At 44.4% G+C, this 20,040-nt stretch overlaps 1 protein-coding gene across 1 annotated transcript in view; it reads left to right on the top strand.

Moving 5' to 3' along the window:
* LOC130835640 (ATP-binding cassette sub-family C member 4-like) overlaps positions 1–20,040 on the top strand; it is a 172,775-nt gene that overhangs the window by 33,687 nt on the left and 119,048 nt on the right. Inside the window, exons 9-11 of the mRNA XM_057707278.1 lie at positions 8,308–8,409; positions 11,679–11,768; positions 13,071–13,262. Coding sequence (XP_057563261.1) covers positions 8,308–8,409; positions 11,679–11,768; positions 13,071–13,262 — 384 coding nt within the window. The remainder of the gene's footprint in view (positions 1–8,307; positions 8,410–11,678; positions 11,769–13,070; positions 13,263–20,040) is intronic.

Genomic DNA, 20,040 nt, shown 5'->3' with positions numbered 1-20,040 from the left:
GATGAAGTTTCTATGCTATAAAAAACTATTACCCATAAGACACATCAGTCATACACGGTCAGTTCTGGTCTCCTGAGTTTATCGTTCTTTCTGACCGAGGCTTTTAGCAACGCTGTTAAGGGGTAATCCATGCAGTTCAATAAAATTTAGTTTATGAAGCTCTCACATCTTGAAAGAGAACATTTAGGAGTATCCTTGGACCGTGGGGATGTTCTAAGGTCACACGGTAACCTGTGCAGATGGAGGCTTCACACGTGTGTTGTGCTGCTGGGGTTTTGTTATTGCTGCTGCCGCAGCCGCTGTCTTTGATCCCTGCTGCCAGGGCTCGCTGTGTGGTCCAGGCGCTCCTGAAGCCTTTCCACGTCATCTGATTTAATCCTGACAGCAATTGAATGGGATAAGCATCAGTGTCCGCACTTTACAGATGAGGCGACAGGTTCCTATATCAGGTGAAATAGCTCACCCATCCTCATAGAGCTTGTAAGTGACAGAACTAGGATTCTGCCCAAAGCCTGGTTTTTTAAACCATTGTTACATTGCCTTCTTAGTACCATTGCCATGTGGAATATCTCCTTAAGTGTTTTGATCATCTAGCCTTACTCTGAAGACCTTCAAATGTTCCCTGTTTCTTGCAGAATCAAAATTAGTTTCCCAGATCAGGACCCTCGACTCTGGCGGGGAAGAGAGGCTGTCTGTGACCTGCCACATTCATCCCCACTTTTGGGTCTTGGTTCACTCTGTTCGGCCCCCTGGGCTGCCTTCTCTTCTGTCCTTGATTTAAGCAAATGCTGCTGAGCCTCCAGCAGCCCCATGACCCTCTCCCAACACTTCATTCATGCTGATCTAGGGCTTCCATTTATGTGAACGGCCAGTCCTGCACAGCCCAGCATCACGTCACGTGGGGTAATGCAGACTCCCTAGGAGTATTCTAAGCCCCTTCACAGCAGACTCTCTCTGGTAGTTCATTAGTGCCTGGCCCATGTTTAACGCATCATGGGCATCAAATAAATGCTGGATTGACTGAAACAACAGTTACAGGAAGCGGCTGGGACCCCACAGAGGCCCAGGGTGGCCCGACCTGCACTAGAAGCTGGAGAAATGCAGGGGGAGGGAGCGGACTGGAGTTAGGCCTTCCTGCAACATCGCACCTTGGGGAGGGGTCTCACCCCAGGGGAGCTGGATCCTATCCAGAGTGGGAATAGGTCTGAATCTTCCCCTTGTTCTGTGTGTCCATCTGTGTATCTCAGACCAGCCTGACTGGACTTGGTGGACCCGCTCTCTAAAGAGAGGAGCTGTCCCTGCACAGCCTGGTGTTCATGTAGACCCTGCTGGCCTGGCTCCTGGGCTGGTCTCTTGGGCCTTGTAGACAATTAGAAACAGTCAATCATACTTGTTAACAAACTTAGTCTGACTGTCTTGCTGGCTGTCATGAAACAAAAGTTCAATACCGTGAGGCTTTATGGTAAAATGCATCTCTAGTCGGAAGGTGGTCTTAAGACAGAATTCCCTCCTCTTTGGAGTTGGTCAGTCTTTTTTCTGTGAAGGCCTTTGACTAATTGGATGAGGCCCACCCACATGATGGAGGATAATCTGCTTTACTCAGAGTCTACTGACTTAAATGCTGACTTCATCTGAAAAATACTTTCACTGCAATAGGTGTTTGAGCAAGTGTCTGGGAACTGTGGTTTAGCCAAGTTGACATAAAATTAACCATCACACCCTCCTGAATCCCCATCTGTTCCTTTGAGCTCCTGGATGTGACTTTGTCCTCACTAAGCCATGTGTCTGTGGATTTCTTTCCCTCCATGAACTCCAGACTTATCTAAAGCGTGGGTACAGTGCCTCCTTCATCTTCATACTCCTCCCAAATAGTAGGTGCAGCTGAAGGAACCATCCAGCTCCATCATGTCTGGGCTCCTGTAAATGCGTAACCATTAAGCATGGTTTTAGTGGGAAAAGCAGTAACTGATTCTTTAATGCATTATGTGATGCACCAAGGACTGTACCATGAAAGGGATCCTGCAGAAGATTTTCAGGGAACTGTGCTCAAATATTGGGTAGGATTTTTTCTTTTCCACCAAAATGCACCTGCACTGTCTGAGGCTTGAAATTCCTTCCCTTGTAGGTGTGTGCAGTGACATTAACATTATGACCTGGGGAGAACTTTGAATTTTCCTGGCACTGATTTTGTCAAGCTGCTTTGTCTCCCGATGAAGGGAGCACCTTTGATTTGGGCAGGATCTTCCCTCATGTCCATAAAGTGTCTGGCAGGAAGCTGGTCTAGGAATTGAGAGATCTGTGGGCAGTAGTTGTTTTCAGTAACGGTGGGACAAATGCCTGAGAATGAGAGTGGTGAGAAGGGTTGGTGTGAGTGTGGCAGACTGCTTCCTGGTGGGTAGAAGTTATTGGTGAAATTTTTTTTTTTCTTTCAGATCACAGACCCTTCTTCAGCCCATACAGTTTGTACAACCTTCAAAAAAATTCAGTTCTGTAGTTCACGAGAATCACCTGGAGTGCTTATTGAAACTAAATGATCACACCTTGGAGTAACTATTTTTAAAATTTAAAAAATTTTTAAACTTTAAAATTTTTAAATTTATTTATTTGACTGCGTTGGGTCTTCATTGCTGAGCGCAGGCTTTCTCTAGTTGCAGAGAGCAGGGGCTACTCTTCCTTGTGGTGCGTGGGTTTCTCATTGTGGTGGCTCCTCTTGTTGTGGAGCACGGGCTCTAGGCACACGGGCTTCAGTGATTTTGGAACTCAGGCTCAATAGTTGTGGCTTGTGGGCTCCAGAGTGCAGGCTGAGTAGTTGTGGCGCACGGGCTTAGTTGTTCTGTAGCACGTGGGATCTTCCTGGACCAGGGATTGGACCCGGGTCCCCTGCATTGGCAGGCGGACTCTTAACTAATTCACTAGGTTTCCCAAGGGATCTATGTCTTTAGTAAGTGCCCTTGTGTACCCGAAAATAAGTCACATTTTGGAAACATTGCTCTAGTTGTCGAAAAAAGCAAACAAACCCAAAATATACCTTAGCAAATATAAAAGATGCTAGGATCTTGTTAAGACTAAAGTCAGTTGAGAAAAAAAAAAACTTTCTTGGTTTATGCTAGACTTTTCAGGGTCAAATCTGAATGTATTCTTGTAGTCACTTACTCCACAAAATAACTGAGGACCTGCCTGACGCCTGGCTCAGGCTGGATGCATGTGTACAGAGGCAAAGAAGCAAATGCAGAGAAATCCTTCCTGCTTGGAGTTTGTTTCATCGAGTGGGGGGTTAATAAAGAATCAAATAGTGAAACTCACTGTGGATGCGCTTGTGCGTCTGTGTCATTAGTCCTTGGAAGGGAAAGTCCGAGGTGGCGTGAGGTGCTTTGGCAGAGTCACTGGTGCAGTTTTGGAGGTTGTGCTTCCTGGAAAGGCTGAGGAAGCTACCTGGAGAATTACGTATGTGGGGGGGTGGGGGAGGTGGGAGGCAGACGCTTTGCATTTTCCTGACGATGGTGATGTGACACAGGCTTTTAGTGCACAAGAAGGGGATCCATGCATTTGAGGAAACAAAATGTCTGAGGCTGCAGAGTAGAGAGACTGGAGGCCTGAGCAGGGGACTGTATAGGACCCTATAGGTAACGTTAAGGTTTTTAGTCTCAGAGCTCACCCTGGCTGCAGCCTGGGGAAGGGGCCAGGGAGGTGGGGTGGGGACCCAGAACAGAGTCAGGGAGACAGGTCGGGAGGCTAATGCAGTACATAGTCCAGGGATGAGATGATGTAGTTGGCTTGGGGTGAAATAGAGAGACTTGGCCAGATTTGAGAGCCACCAGGGCAGGTCTTAAGTTGGGTATGGGGGGAGGGGACAGGTGGATCTTGGGCTGCTTTGGGTTTTCAGGCTGCAAAATCTCCTGGATTCACTAAAATAAGGAATACTGGAAGAGGACCAAATCTGGGGAGGTGAAGAGCACGGACTTAGTTTTGAATTCTGAGAGCTTTTTGGAATGTCTGTGTTTGGTATAAGACCCACCCCACCGACCAGCCACTGGCCTGATTCAGCCTCCTTTCCTGTTATCTAATAGGTAATAGGCAATGATCAAATGTCCACTTTTCTTCCTTTCCTTGCCTCTCATATAGATGTGTTAATGCCCAATTATAAGGTGAAAATAGCAGCAGGAGTGGAGGAAAAGGTCAGCTGAGTTTCCTGACCAGGTGGTCAGAACTGGGCGAGACTTGACCACAGACGGGCTGGAGGTGTGATGAGCACGTAGAGTTGAGCACACAGCGTGGCGTTGAGCCCTGCTGCCCTACTGCCTTCTGCAGCCTGGCACTCAGGAGAGTGGACGGGCCACCTCCCAGGATTTCCACTCAGGTCATGTCTGGGAGCCGTAAGAGGGAAACCACCACCCCTGCCCACCTTGGAGGGGGTGCGATGGTCCCTACCCATGGGGCAGACCTACACGTGGGCCTCATAGTTTTGTGTCTTCTTCTTCACGCATGCTTTTCCATTTCCTTTTTCCATGTACAGAAACTGAGTGATTTATTATGACGTTATAGGTTCAAGAAGTCCCTTTAGTTTTCTCTTAGTAAGGAAAGGGGACTGAAGGTCTTGGCATTGAATGACTCCAACAGGATTGTAAATATCTTAACTTCAAAGCGCTGAAAGTCTTCAGTGACTTTTACATCCAGTGACATGTGTCTCTGAGGTTATACAGTTCGCAAAACTGCTTATGGTTTCCGCTCCCAGCCACTCAGAAGTCAGTCTTTTTGGCTGCAGTTCTGATGTTGATACTTCCCTGCATGACCTTTTCTGGGTCTGCACGTCATGGGTCTAATAGCAATTTAATTTCAGCTCCTCCATCAGCCTGAGTCCTGGAGAAAAATGCACCCAGCACTTCTGGCACCTTTACAAGCTGGTCATGTGTTGAATGGAGTCTCCCTTAACCCCTGGAAGATTGTGATGTCTTTCCCCACTCAGATTTATTATTTGTGGACAGCTGTTCAATAGATTTAATCTCTCGCTTAGGGCATAACTTTTTCCTTTCCTTTCCTTTCCTTCCCTTCCCTTCCCTTCCCTTTCCTTTCCCCTTCCTTTCCCCTTCTTTCTTTCTTTCTTTCTTTCTTTCTTTCTTTCTTTCTTTCTTTCTTTCTTTCTTTCTTTCTTTCTTTCTTTCTTTCTGACTGAGGAATTTCTATTCTACTATGAACGCACTGAGTATTAAGTTTTTTGTCTTGGTAACATGCTTAAGCTGAAGTTGGAATTTTTGTCTAGACGAGATGTATAACATTACTTGTACAGCCTTTTGCTTGTTGCTGTGTTAGCTCAGACTGTGTAAGGCGGTAGCCATGCAGTCAGTGGTTGGACTGATTTGAACCAGCCCTACAGCCTGTTCCTTCCCTTAGCTGATGCCCACGATGGGCCGATGCTGTGCAAGGCTCAGTCTTTAGTTGGAGCTGGGACTGTGTAAGTGCAGGAATGACAAGTGTCTCCCCTCTACGTGACTTAACATCCCTATGGGGATTCAGAGGTAGGGAGGACAGTGCCATCCAGGGACGTCCTGAACTGGTTCCCAGTAAGATTAGCATTTGAGTTGGGCCCAGAAGGATGCATGGCATTAACACTCAGGGTGTCCAGGCAGAGGCCACTTGGGAAGTGTGGACTTAGGTTCTGCTAGGTCACTGGAGGGTGTTAAGTGTGGTGGACATTCTCAGAGGTGTTGTGAAGAGATCAGGATGGAGTAGAGTTGGTATAGGTTCAGTGGTGTTGGGAGGGCTGGGGAATGAACCAGAAAAAAAAAATTGTGTCAGTATTTGAAATGATTAATAGTGAGATTCTGAAATTATGTTGTTTCAAGAGGAAAGAAGAATTGGGAGAGAGATGAATTGGGAGAGAGATGAACTGTGACAGAACAGGTGAGAGCTGATAAGTGGCTGACAATGGGGGAGGCCGTGTGGAGAGAGAGCTCAGGCTGTGGTGGTTGAAAGCCTGCAGCGGAGTCCTCAGACCACCGTCCATCCATCCTGCCCCCTGCTGCACACAGGCTTAGGGCGGGTAGGGGTAGCCGTGCCCAGTGTTCAGGTTCTCAGTGAGCCTGGATGAGAGGAGGAGGGAACGAGAGGATTGCATCTCCTGCCAGCGGGTCTTTGAGAGAAATGCAAGGATCCCGTCTTCTTTTCCTGCACAGAAGCAGGTTTTCACTTTCAGTTTTTATCAGTTTTTTAAAGTAGGATTTTGCCATCACATATGTGACTTTGGGGCATGATAGAGAAGGATGTCAAGGACCTGAAGGGTGTTTATGATGTTTAGGCTAGCAGGTTAGTATCTGTGTGTTGTTTTCTTTCTCAAACATCCTCAAAGTCTTGTTTCTGTTGCCCCCTGTGCTGGTTAGGATTCGGTTTGCCTGTGGGTCCTAGAATTACCCATGTTAAACCTGCTTACATGGGTAGTTTGTTTTTCTTTCCTGCAAGAATCCTTGTAAGGCTTTGTATTAGTTTCTTGGGGCTGCAGTAACAAAGTACCACAAACCAGGTGCTTAAAACCACAGAAATGTATTGTTTCTCAGTCCTGGAGGCTAGAAGTCTGAAGTCAGCAGGGTCACCATCCCTCTGCATCCTGTAAGTGGGAAGCCTTCCTCGCCTCTTCTAGCTTTTGGTGGTTGCAAGCAAACCTTGGCTTCCTTGGCTTGTAACTGTCATCACTCCAGCCTGTCTCCATCATCAGGTGGCTGTTTTCTGTGTGTGTGTCTCTGCATTTCTCTTCTTATAAGGATACAAATCTTGTTGGATTCAGGGCTCACCCTACTCCCCTGTGATCTCACCTTAACTGGTTACATCTGCAACAACGCTATTTCCAAATAAAGTCATATTTTGAGGTAGGACTTAAGCATATCTTTTTATGGGGATACAATTCACCCTGTAAGAAGCTCCATGGCTGGTATGATCCTCATGGTGTTAGGAACCCAGACTCTTTCTTGTCACTCCCCTGCATGTGGCCTTGACCCAGCTGGCAGCCTCCAAGGCCCAGGCCGTGGGGTGGATGCAGGTCCTGGACATTGTTACTTTCCGCTGGCCTGGATCTAGTCACGTGGCTGCACCTATCTGTTCTGGAGGCTAGAGAGAGAGGGCCTCCTTCCAGGCTGCCACGTGCCGGCTAAAATCTGGGCTTTATTACCACAGAAGAATGAGAGCAGATTTTGAGGACAGTCTCTGCCACACGTTCACAGTTCTTTGAGGTGGGGTGGGCAGTGGGGGTGGTATCAGTTGTTTACTCAGTGTCTGCACCGCTGTGGCTTTTCCAATTGAATTATGTCTAAGATTTGCAGGGCAAGAGGGAATTTTCCTGTATATGATTATGTTAGCTTTGTAGTGGTTCACTTCAGCTAAATTCCTTTGAATAGCTTCTAAGGGGTGTGGAAAACATCAAGAAGTGGGAGATGCCACCATTCCTGCTGTCGAGGAGAGAGGGTGTTGACTAAGGAGGAGAGACAGTGATTGTAAAAAGATGCTTGTAAAAGATTTTTCAAGAGATAGAAACTGAATAAGAGCATGTTATTTTTAGAACAATGACAAGTGATAGTTATGACGAGCAGTGATATGGGTTTCACACGCGTGAGAAGGAAAGCAGAGTGTACTTGCGTGTGCAGGTAAAGGTCACGACCCAAAACAGGCGGAGCCGGGGTTTTGTTCAGAGTCTCTGCTGTTGGTCTTGTGTGCCAGCCTGTCCTGTGCCCCCTGATTCCTGCAGGCCTGGGAACGGCCTTCCTCCCTGTGTTCCTAGCAGTGTCGCGTGGTGCTTGGCACCTGGTGGGCTTCAGTAAATGTTTATGGAATCATTTCCTACCAGCTCCCCTGTTTGTTGTTAGTAACACAAAAGTAAAACAATAAAAATGTCCAGGTTCTAAAAGTGTTGGAGTTAGGAGCCATATTTTCTCCTTAAGGACGAACCATACACTTGTTGAGCAAGTTACAACTTTCCTCATGGCCAGGAACTCTTTATTTTATATATTTATATGTTTACATATAAAATATTTATATACGCTTTATATATAATTATATCATTTATATACACTCATATATATGTATATAAAATACTCTATATATACATACTCTATAGTTATATGATCGCATATAATATATGCTGTAATAATAGTATTATTCTGTATATTATTTAGTATGTTCTGATGTGACCCAACACTTTAAATACAGTTGGCAAAATGGTACGTAGGCTGTATAAAATTTTTTTATTGCAAATTCCAGGAAGCAATTGTATTTGTTTGTGCCTTGTTCCTGCAGTTTGAACAATCTGTTTTCCTTTTTCTGTAGACATTTCTACTACTTGATGAGATATCACATTGCAACCCTGAGGTGCCATCAGATGGTAAAACGATAGTGCGTGTGCAAGATTTCACTGCTTTTTGGAACAAGGTAATAAGTCTTCTATTCCAAGATCGTGACTCCTAATAGACAACTTGACATAGATTTATTGGAGAATTCTGAGGTTTTATATGTAGCAAGTAAAATGTGACTTGCTCATTTACAGAAAGTATGAAAGAATTCTGAAATAATTTTTATGTAAAACCTCAAAATCAGGATTAAGGTTTGCAGCTAATGGAGATTAAGTATAAAATCAGCCTAAGAAGACATTTGATGTTTTGCTCTCTGTCTTATTTTCAAGAAAACTTTCAAAGTATTAGCACATTTTGAAATTAAATGTTAGAATTTACAGGATTGGACAGACAAAATGCTACAGTATGGAAAGTTTAACTAACAAATACACAACCAGTTGTTATAGAGGAGAGGCTTTGGGGAGTCAGTGTACATTTTTTGCCTTGATATTCTCAGACCATCTCATTACATACAGAGTAAAGGCATGATTTGGATCTTAGCTGTGGGATAGGGTGGTGTCTCCTCGATCCTATGCTCCTGGCTGGTGCTGGCGACTTTGGTGGCAGCCAGGGGCTGGGAGGAGACAGCAGGTAGACATAGTAAGCACCAGTGATTCCCAGTTGAAGGGCTGCACTGTGCGGCAAGCTGACAGAACTGGCGATTTTCCAACACTTGGTTTATTTATGACGTTCAGGCAAACAGAGAAAGCAGCAGGGTCCGCTCTCAATAAGTTGTCAATATTGCACACCCAGTGCACCTGCTACTGACAACTGAAATGCTCCCCCCACCCCCTGGTTCCACACTCCTCTGTGCACATCCTCCTGTATCGGTGTGGATTAGTCAGGAAAACAACCCACAGCACGGGAGAGGGAGGTCCAGGCTGGAATTAGTTATGTAGACGGTGAAAGAGGGGAAAGAAAAGCAGGAAGGGCCAGACAGTGGTGAGTGACACAACCCAGAGGTTAGCAATGGCAGGAAGCTGCTCCCACCCCAGGGCTGGAGGGACTCAGGGAGGAAGAGGCTCTACCAGTGTCCACTCTCTGGAGCAGAGCCCAGGAGCCTGGCTTCTGAAGGGAGTGGGAGCCACAGAGCAAGTGTCTGTACTCTGTCGACTCATCCTGGCTTTTCATGCCTGTGACTCTGTTGTGCCACCTGCATTGTGTTCACCTGCTTCTGATTCAGTGCCTGCCGTCCCCACCGAGAAAACAATAGTGTGTCCCCAAGTATGTAAAATCACATCCCTGTGCCTTTTGCACATGGAAACTCACACAAGATGCCTCATCTAACCTGACAGTTTCTCCTACCTTTAATTCAGTAGATTTACCTCCTGCTGGGTATTTCTCATCATAGTACACTTGAAGCATTTATGGGAAGCACCACTAAAAGTGCATTATAAAGGCCACTCTATATGAATGCTAAGCTTGTATGACCCATTACCAAATTTCTTTTGTACCAAACTATGCAGCATTTTAAAATGAGCTATTTTGTTCTTCTTTCAAGAACTTAATAACCTGTTCTCAGACTCCTGTGCAACTTTTGTTGTAGTACAGAACACCCTATTCTGCTGTCCTGGCCTTGCCTATGGAAGGCTTGTGCGCCTTGCCGGGGTCATTAGTAATTAGGGGCTGTCAGGAGGGGGAGGGGCACAGACATTGGGGTTTTGGAGAGAAGCTGAGTCTGAACGAAGCGCATGCTGGGTTCGGAGGTAGGAGGTAGACATGAGCTCTGTAACCTGCTCCACTAGACAGCCAGGTGGGCAGGTGAGGGAAGGTCTCAGGGACCCAGGTCTCATCCATGAAATGATGGCACTTGGTCTCAGTCTTTAAGCTTTAAAATATATGGTCCTGTGGGAGCCTTCACATCTCCACGGGGCAGGGGTTTGGAACTGTGTCTGGCACAGAGTGGGGGCTCAGCCGATGATCCTTGTTGAGTCAGGGTCCAATCCTGAAGCCTGAACAGGGAGGGAACTCAGTGTTTGACTCTGACAAACGGTGAGGGGTGGGGACAGGGAGCTGTTTGTATGTAGCTCATTGTTTTGTTGCTGTAACTGAGTAAAAAGTAGTAAAATAGGAACGCTAAGTGTCAGACAAGAAGAAAGGAGTGGAGAAGCTTAAAAAATGTTTCAATGTATTAAAATCTAGCTTCTTATTGATAGATTTGTAATTCCTATAACATCTGGGGGGTGTTTTTGGTGATGAAAAACAATTGTAATTTTTTCAGATGTGAATGTTTTATAATTAGTTCAGTTCTTTGCAGAGAAATTTTTCATTTTGAAGATTATCCCGACTTTTAATCCAGACTCTGTGCTTTTAGTCTTTTGGGCATTTTACTAATCAAGTGTAACCACTCATTTTTTAAAAAACATTAGCAGTTACTGAGAATTTTCTTAACACTTAGGATATGTAAAGACATAAACACACCCTTAAGTCTCTCAGGAATATGACCTGATTGGCACGATGAGTACTTTGTCCTTCTCCCCTGTGTTAGATTGTGTGCTGTTGCGTGTACCTTCATGTTTCTTGTTTTTCCTACAGTAGAAATACTTTATTACCCCTGCTTAGCCAGGACAGGGAATGCATGTAACATGTATAAAACTGAGGCTTTATCACTCTGACCCATGATGTCATAATTAATTTCTTTATTCCCCAATTTTTTGTTGTTGTTAGTGTTAAATTAGAGCTCTTGTTCAATTAGAGCTTTGACCATTATTTATGAGTTAATTTACCAAGAGTGACTTTATCATATGAAGTGCCCCTTTGCTTGCTGAGCAATACTGAGGTTCATTCTTCATCAAATGAAAATGGAGAGATTAGTGAAGATTTCAAATTATTTATTAGTGAAGGGCCAGGCACGTCATGTAGTTATGCTGCCACCTTGTGGAGATTAATGAGATATACAGTTAAAACCAAGGGTCATAAAGAAGACATAAATTAAAAATCTCCCATACTTAATATTCTCTTAAGTACATTATTTTAATGTACTTAAGTGTGCATCAGGCAGTTTGCATTTCATGCAGGTGTCTTGGCACTTCAACTACTTAAATTTTGTCGGTGTCTAGTGCTGTTTCCATATGGAACTCTAGTAAAGGAAAGAGCCTTCCCAAAGGCAACTAAATGTTTCAACACCACCCCTCCCTCCAAAGAGATAGGATTGGATGAAAAGGCCTCCAGGACACAGTATCTTAAAATAGGAAGGAACAAATGTGAGCTCTGTTAGCATATCAATGACTATTATGCTTTCTCTACTTTCCGAAGTGATTTATGCTTCTTTACTGAAATGGGCACATTTTTATAAACTTTACTTTGTAGGCATCAAATACCCCCACCCTACAAGGCCTTTCCTTTACTGTCAGACCCGGTGAACTGTTGGCTGTGATTGGACCTGTGGGGGCAGGAAAGGTAAGTTATGATGCCTTTTGGCAGCTGGATGCAACGCCACGGCCCCTACTAAATTCTCAGAGTTGAGCCCAGAGCTGTGTGTAACCCAGTTTGAACTGGGTGTTTCTAGAACAGCATTTCTCTAAGTGTGTTCCATGGAACATTCGTTTTGCAAGAAGGTTTCATGGCCAAATAAATCTGGATAAACGCACATTGTGTTTTCCTTTTCGGTGCTTCATGTTGCACGGTTAGGAAGTGCTTGTCGGGAATTTGGGCGTCTCAGTGAAGGAAATTATTTATGTGACAGCTGTTCGGGATGGACGGTAGACAGTGGGGACTTCTTTCTGTCACAGTGGCCCCTCCAGGAAGTCTGGAGGTTGTAAAGGCTCTTCCAGGAAGCTTTGAGCATTTCCTCATGTGACTTGACTTGGTCCCATCAGTGCACGTGTAGTGAGTGTGCAGCCATGTGCTAGAGTTAAAGACACAGACGTGAGCAGGACCCCAACGCCCCTGCCTCCAGAGGCAACCAGGGTCTGGGGTGAGATAGACACACAGGCAGGTTATTTCAGCCCGGGGTGGTGAGCGCTCTGATGGTGTGGACACAGATACGTCATGTCTGTGTGTTGTAAGAGATTGGAAGGACATGTGCACGTGTACTTAGTCTCCTGTGTTCTGTGTAACAAAGTACAGAGACCTAAACATGGGATATGTACATGAGAGGGTGATGATTTCCTCTATGATGGGCTTTTGCTCTTTGGACACAACTCACTTCAGAGTTTTTTAAATTAATAATCTTTGGATATATTCTTCTCACATGTAGCTTTTTTAAGAACAAGTGTTTGCCAAGTAAAGGATACCCGGATGCAGGAACAACTGCACTAAACATCGGATACAAGAAATACACATCCTGAGGGGCTGTTCTGCTAGTTAAGAATGTTAAACATTCTTAATTAGTCTTTGCTCAGTATAGAACTTCATTTGGGGGATACTTGGGCAGAGTAGATTGTTATACTACGAGGGTGAGTAAAAAATTACCTGTGCTCTGGCTGTAGAATTGACAGAAGTTTTAATATAATCGGAGTGCAGATAATTTTTGACTCACCCTCGTATTTTGTTAATATTTCTCATCAACCATTAGTTTACATTGACCAGTAGTTTTATTTTCAGTTTTTTTGTCCCATCTGCCGGGGCTGTACTTTATCGTGTTCTAAAGGAAAGGGTTCTATCGTTTATCAAGCAGCCAGAGTGGGGGCGGCTGTGCTGCGGGGCGTGTTCCGTCCTGAGTGCTGCCTGTTCACATGTGCGTGTTGCCGTCTGTTTCAGTCGTCACTGCTAAGTGCTGTGCTGGGGGAGCTGCCCCCGAGCCAGGGGCTGGTCAGCGTGCACGGGAGGATCGCGTATGTTTCTCAGCAGCCCTGGGTGTTTTCAGGAACTGTGCGGAGTAATATTTTATTTGGGAAGAAATATGAGGAAGACCGATATGAAGAAGTAATAAAGGCTTGTGCTTTGGAGGAGGTGAGTAATGACTTCTGAGTTGCATATACTTGAATTTCAAATAATAATGATGCTGGTTTAAACTACAAGGTTTGTTGAAAGTTCTTTTTCTTTAATTTCAAAGATTTCGGATTGTTGCTTAATATTTTAAACAGATCTTCTGGGTAAATGTGCAGGCGTATACACTGCTGTTTCGATCCTGATGTGATAAAAACACTCACAGAATGGCTTTTTTTGCGGGGGGAGGCGAGCGGGTTGTTTCATTCCTTTTTAACTTATTTGTTTAATGGACAGTTAGAAAAGTTTGTAGAAACAGAGAGCACAGTGTAATGAACCCTCCTGTGCCGCCCCCCAGCTCCAACCAGGAGCAGCTGGAGGCCAGTCTGGCTTCGTCTCTCCCCCTGCGCTCTGCCAGCCCCACCCCCAGCCGAGACTATTCTGCAGCAGATCCCAGACCTCAGATTAGGTCATCTGTAAACATTTCATTAGTTACCTCTAAAACATGGGAAAGCCTTTGGAAAAAAATCACCACATTATTTCACCTGAAAAATAATCCAAATTCCTGAATATTATCAGTCTTCTAGTCCATGTTTACATGTTGTTAATCATCTCACTGAGAAATCTCGTTCACCATTGTTTGAATCAGACTCCACGTAAGGTCTGTACCCTGCACTTGGTTGACGCCTCCTCTGTCCCTCTCAGTCTCTGGGTTTCCCTCTCCACTTGTTTTTTTTATTTATTTTTTTATTTTTAAAAATTTGTTTATTTATTTATTTATTGGCTGTGTTGGGTCTTCATTGCTGCACACGAGCTTTTCTAGTCGCGGTGAACTGGGGCTACTCTTCATTGTGGTACGTGGGCTCCTCATTGCCATGGCTTCTCTTGTTGCAGAGCACGGGCTCTAGGCACATGGGCTTCAGTAGTTGCGGCACACAGGCTCAATAGTTGTGCCACATGGGCTTAGTTGCTCTGCACCATGTGGGATCTTCCTGGAGCAGGGCTCGAACCTACGTCCCCTGCATTGGCAGGCGGATTCTTCACCACTGCGCCACCTAGGAAGCCCCAATCCACTTGGTTTTAACTGTATTTTTGTTTAAAGAAAATGGAATGCTTTAAAATTTCTTCTTAACATTGCATCCTTTCACTGGGGAGAGATTGTTTTCAGAAATTGCATTGAGTTTCACAGAAAATGGAAAGATGAAATGTTTAACTGTATTTAAATAAAATTAGCGAATAAATGATGAAAACTGAACTTACCTTATAGGAGAAAATAGTTTGGCAAAAGGAAAGAAAAATATAATTACTGCTAAGTAGTATGTTACTCTCTTGGGTTATAAAAATCAGTGAATAATAGCATTAAAGGGCTCCCTCAGGGGTTTGTTCAGTGCAGTCTGGTCATCCGACTTCTTTTATACGTGAGAAAAAGGCTGGGACAGACTTTCAAAGGTATCTTGAAGGCTCCAAACCGTGGAAATAGTAATTCTGCTTGAACAACGGCTTGAACATCGTGGGTTGTATCAGGTGAATAGCATTTTAGGATGATGTGGACAAAACAGAATTGCTTTATTGTTTAATGGGCTTCTATTTCTTTCTCCTGGGTCATTGTTAATGGGAAATTGTGTATTTGCAGAAATGATGTCAGGTTGGCAGGAATGAGCTAGACTTTTATTAAATGGTGTGTAGACTATGTAAGAAGAGAAAGGGTACGCAAATGTCAAACAGGAGAACAAGAGCCCCCATTTATTCAGAGGCCACGTGCCAGTCATTTTTCTGCCTCTCATACGTATGGATGCACACACATAAAAAGGTGTATGAGTTATTAATTCATTATGAGTGCCTTCCATGTCCCCATCCTCATTTTATAGTTGGTAAAACTCAGGCTTGGAGAGATGAAAGAGCTCTCCTCCACATTTGCAGCTCAAGTTCAGATCCATTTCTGCAGGACTCTAGACTCCATCCTTTTCCATAATGCTGTGCTGCCTCTCAGCTGAGGAAGTTTATAAGGAAGAACTTTTTAAAAAGGGGGTGATGGATGAAGGTGGAAGGTGGGATGTGGAATAAATAGATCTCAAGCATTTCCTCTTTACCTTAATCACGTCCAGTTGCTGATGCCCAGATCAGGCTCCGGAGACCTAGGCCAGTGTGTGGCTGTTTCTTTGCACGACCTTGCCTTTCTGGTGAAGCTCAGCCCTGTCTTTCTCCCCCACATCTGAGCATCTCTGGAGAAGAGCAGGTGCTGCAAACAGTGGCTGCCATTCAGCGTTCTCCCCCGGGGGCTGATGCTTTGCGCAGCCACATGGGGGGATTGGACCAGTAACGTGGGCAGTGTTCTGGGGCTTCACCCACCCTTGGGTGTCTGTGCGGCACAGACTCTGGTGGGAAGGGCCCCTACAGGATTGGGGTACAGAGGGATTCTTCTGTACGTGATGTGACATTTATAAACATGGGCTGTTGTCCTGTTCTGCCTCGTGGTTGGACAAGGAGTTGGGGCCCCTCGTGCCCATTTCCTCCTTGGCAGGAAGGGAGGCCCAGGGCAGAAAAGTAGTAGAGAGTGGAGTCCTGGCCTTGGTTTGTCACTTGCCCGCTGTCACTTTTGACATGTCCTGTTACCTGCCTGGGCCTCTGACGTTTCTGCAGCAAAATGAGAACATTGGGTCAGAGAGTTTCCAACAGGTTTTGCTGCTCCTCTGGAATGCCATCTTTGATTAGCAAGAGATCAGCAAGGTCTTTACGACACCTGGGAACCACTTAATGAGTAAGGAGATCCTCTGCTTATCTCCTTTTGAAATCCATGTGTCAGTGGATGGGCATGAGATGGCCACAGATAATAGTGGCGTCCTGTAATTATTTTGGCCTGTAGATACAGAGACTGCATGTGTAGTAGAAAAGGCTTGGCCTTTAGAGAGAAACAGTCCTGGGTAGTAACTCCAGGTATTCGTCTCAGTTTCCTTTCTTATTAAATGGGGGGAGGGGTGGGGTTTACTGTAAAGGCTACAGGCAATGCCTGGGAAATGCAAACAAGCCAGGGTTTCAGTACATGGTAGCCATTGTCACTATTATAGATCTTTCCTCTACATGCATCCATCCATATAAATATAGTAAAAATTTCTCCTTACAGTTCTCCCTACCCCCGCCTCTCCCAAATCCTGGAGGAAAAAGCAGGAAAAAAAAAGCAATATTTATTGTATGACGTATGTTAGTAACAACTAGATATATTATACTAGATCTAATTAAACATTTCAGTTATTTGAGCTAAAAACATTTCTGTCATAAAATAGGGAGATAAGAAGTAATCACATCTGGCTACATTGATTCAGGCTGATGACATCAACTCCAAGGCCCAGGAGTCAGAAGGCTCAGGGATGGAGTCTCAGTTTCTCTTTTACTAGGTATGTGGTTTTGGCTGATTGTCTGAACCTTATAAGCCTGATCTGTAAGATGGAGATAATAATACTGTCAACCTCATAAGTTTATTTTGAGGATGAAATGCAGCAGTGATTTTAAAGCACCGGATTGCTAGGAACATAACAAGCACTCTGTAAGTGTTAGAATGATTTTGAAAATAAATTAGCCCTTAATTATAAGCTCAGCCGCTTTTTGGTAAAATCACATCCATAAAATGTGACATGTAAGGAAGAAAGTATCTGAGTACTTAACTTCCATTACTGAGTTGACACTTACATAGGTTCTCTACACATAGTACATTATATAAATCAACAATAAAAATATTTTGTTACCATAACATAAGGAGTATAGTATGTAACATTTGTCTGCATGTTATCTTTAACTTGAAGGCTTTTACAAGCTTTTAGGCAATACATATTTAAAAGTATCACATTGATAAATTCTAGTTTAATATTTTCCCACATAGATCACTTGAATTTACACCCTCCTCTTGGGTGCCTATAAGCTTGTACTTTCATCTCATATTTACCGCATTCCTGCCAACTTGGACATTTTCTTTTCAAGATGCCTTGACACTCATAGAATAATAAGTTTATTGATATTTCTATGTTTAAGTAAAGACCTTCAAGTCTGGAGTTATTTTGGTATTGCCTTCATTTCAAATATATTCTTCAGTGACTACTTGGGCAGCATGATGTGAAAGAGCAAAAGGCTATGAGTTGACATGAGCTTGGTTCAGATTCCAGCCCTTCTGTTTGACAGCTGACCATCCTCAGACCAGTGATGGAACCTCACTTAGTCTCAGTTTCCTCATCTGTGAAATGGGGCCAGTACTTACCATGCAGCTTGTTGTGAGGATTAGAGATAATCAGCATCAGGGTCCAGAACAGTGCTTGGTGCGCAGAGCTCACCCTCCAGGAGCTGAGAGAAGCTGTGTGCACACGTACAAATGATGGAGCAGAGTAAGACGGGTTCTTCACGAGAGATGTAAACAAAGCCTTAGGAACAGCAGGAAGAGAGATGAGTCCAGGGTGGTTTCATGGGAGAGAGTGTTTGGGCTGAGCCTGAAAAGATGGGCAGGATATTGACAGGCCATGGGAGGAGGGCAATTCCAAATGGAGGAAAAGCTGTGAAGACAGGCAGGGGCCTCCCCCTGTTTGACTCTGGAGTCCAGCCCTCCTCTGCCAGGGCCTCAAGTCCTGTCCTCATTAACTATTTCAACAGTCTGCTCCGTGGTGTTTCTACTGTAAGTCTCTACCATTGCTGAAGGGCCCTTAATGTATTTCTGGACGGATGGCATCAAATCAGTGTAGCCATTTCCTAATTTGCCTCTAGTTTGTATGTCTGCTCTTCAGTGAAAATTGGTTAAATTTAACTTAGAGGAAAACAACATGAATAAGAACACCTTCCTGTCAGTGGGAGGAATTGTAATCTGTGCTCAACTTGGGCTTTTCCCTTCAACCTAATCAGAAAATGGTGGCTGGGAAATTAGTCTGACTTGGATTTTACTTCAGATGTTTTTCCCATCTGGGGCTGGTCCATAAATAGTTTGCAGAGTCAACAACACACTTGAAGTCCTGCTACCAGACTCGGAGAGAGCGACTGTTTCTTATGCCTTAACTATGCCAAATGAAAGAGTGGATTTAAGTGCCTTTTCTAGAAAATGGTTAAGATTTCTGTGCTACAATGTGGTGCTATATTTTGAGAAGAACGTCAGAAAATCATAAACTCAAAGCATGAAAACTAAGGAGAACAGTTTTCAAGGACTGCCAACAGTGAAACAGAGGCCCAGTAAACTGTGTGTGTGCATGTGTGTGTGTAAGGCTGGGAACATATGTTAAAATAGCTCACTGTTTTCCTTGAAAGGCAAAGGAAGACATGGTATTAGAAAGAAAGAAGGTAAAATCATGATGAATTTTCATAACAGAGCAATTGTTGCCTTTCATTTGATGCACCCAGTTAAGCTTTGTGTGTGCAGGGAACCTGTGTGTGCCTGTGTGTCTTTGTGGCTGTCAGGGAGGGTTATGACGGAGACAGTCTCTTTCTTCTTGTGGTGTTGTGCTTTCATGTTGTGATTCACACTGTGAATGGGGTCCCACTGTTAGTCTCATGAGAAAATAGGCATCAGTCACCAGTAGCAAGTTACAAGCAGTTCATGTCCTTTTCCCACACATGCAGGGTGTTCATACACTTGTTTTAATTCTCACAGGATCCTTGAGTTTAGTGATTCTTGTTTCTGCAGCACAATCTGTAGAAGAGGAAAATGAGACTCATGGAGATCAAAGGCCTTGTTTATCATGGAGACCCCAGTGTGCCACTTGCTTTCTCCCCAGATTTGCTGAAGTAGAGACAGAGAAATGAGGGCTTCATCTGCAGAGAGGCACTGCTGTGTATCCTAGATTGATGCCTGAGGGGTTTAGTAGATAACAGACTCCCCCCGAACTCTGCTTGTCTATGCCAGGCTCTGTTGAGTGACAATTATAGGCAACCTAAGATTTCTAGTATAGTACTATGTAACTTAAATCTGATTGCTAACTTGTCATTTTTGGGATGTTCTTGTGATCTTTTCTTTTTTTTCCTCAGGTACTCTGGGGAAGATCGACTGATTTGTTCTTTACCTCTTAAATAAAATTGAAATTTAACTTTTGATAGATTCGCAGATCCTCAAGTCATAACTTCATGTCCTTAGTTTGAGTTTTTCCTGCTTCCACAGACAAGCACCTGCTTAGTGCAGCTGATCTGCTTGGTGTCCCTCGAGCACACTGTGTCTTTCCCTTTGGTTTTCCTATCCAGCCTGCTTTTTTCTGCTGTCATTTTTCATATAGATCTTGTCTGTCACTGTGTCATTTGCCTTAAATGAAGACACAGGTCAGGTGTTATCCCTTCTCTAAAAGTGGGAAGCTGAGGCCGAGATCAGCAAAATGTCCAGTTTAAGACACACTCATTCCTTGATAAAATAAGTCCTGTGCCTTCACCAGCCGGGTCCTGCGCCTCTCACACCTGTGCCTCTAGCACAGTCCTTCACACTTGCATATCCAGCTGCACTGTGACGTCACTGAGAGGTCATCTCAGCTTGTCCACAATTGAAGTCTCCTAAACCTGCATCCACCGTCTTCCCCGACTCAGTAAATGGCGACCCTGTTCTTTCCCATCCTCACGCCCCAAACCCCACAGTTTTCCTCTTCTCTTACAACCCACACCCACCCCGCCAGCAGGTCTTACAGCCTCCACCTTCCACATGTGTCTGGAGTGTGACCTGTCTCTCCATTCCCACTGCTACCACTCTGGTCCTGGCCACCGTCATCTCTCACCTAGATTATTCCAGTAGCCTCCTCACTTGTATCAGCCCTCACCCTTCCCCTTGACTGTCTAATTTGTGCAAAGTTTGGGAGTG

This window comes from Hippopotamus amphibius, chromosome 14 (genome assembly GCF_030028045.1).
Source record: "Hippopotamus amphibius kiboko isolate mHipAmp2 chromosome 14, mHipAmp2.hap2, whole genome shotgun sequence".
Classification (NCBI taxonomy): domain Eukaryota; kingdom Metazoa; phylum Chordata; class Mammalia; order Artiodactyla; family Hippopotamidae; genus Hippopotamus; species Hippopotamus amphibius.
The sequence above is the reverse complement of the archived record's forward strand: the minus strand, read 5'-3'. Positions and strand labels throughout refer to the sequence as shown.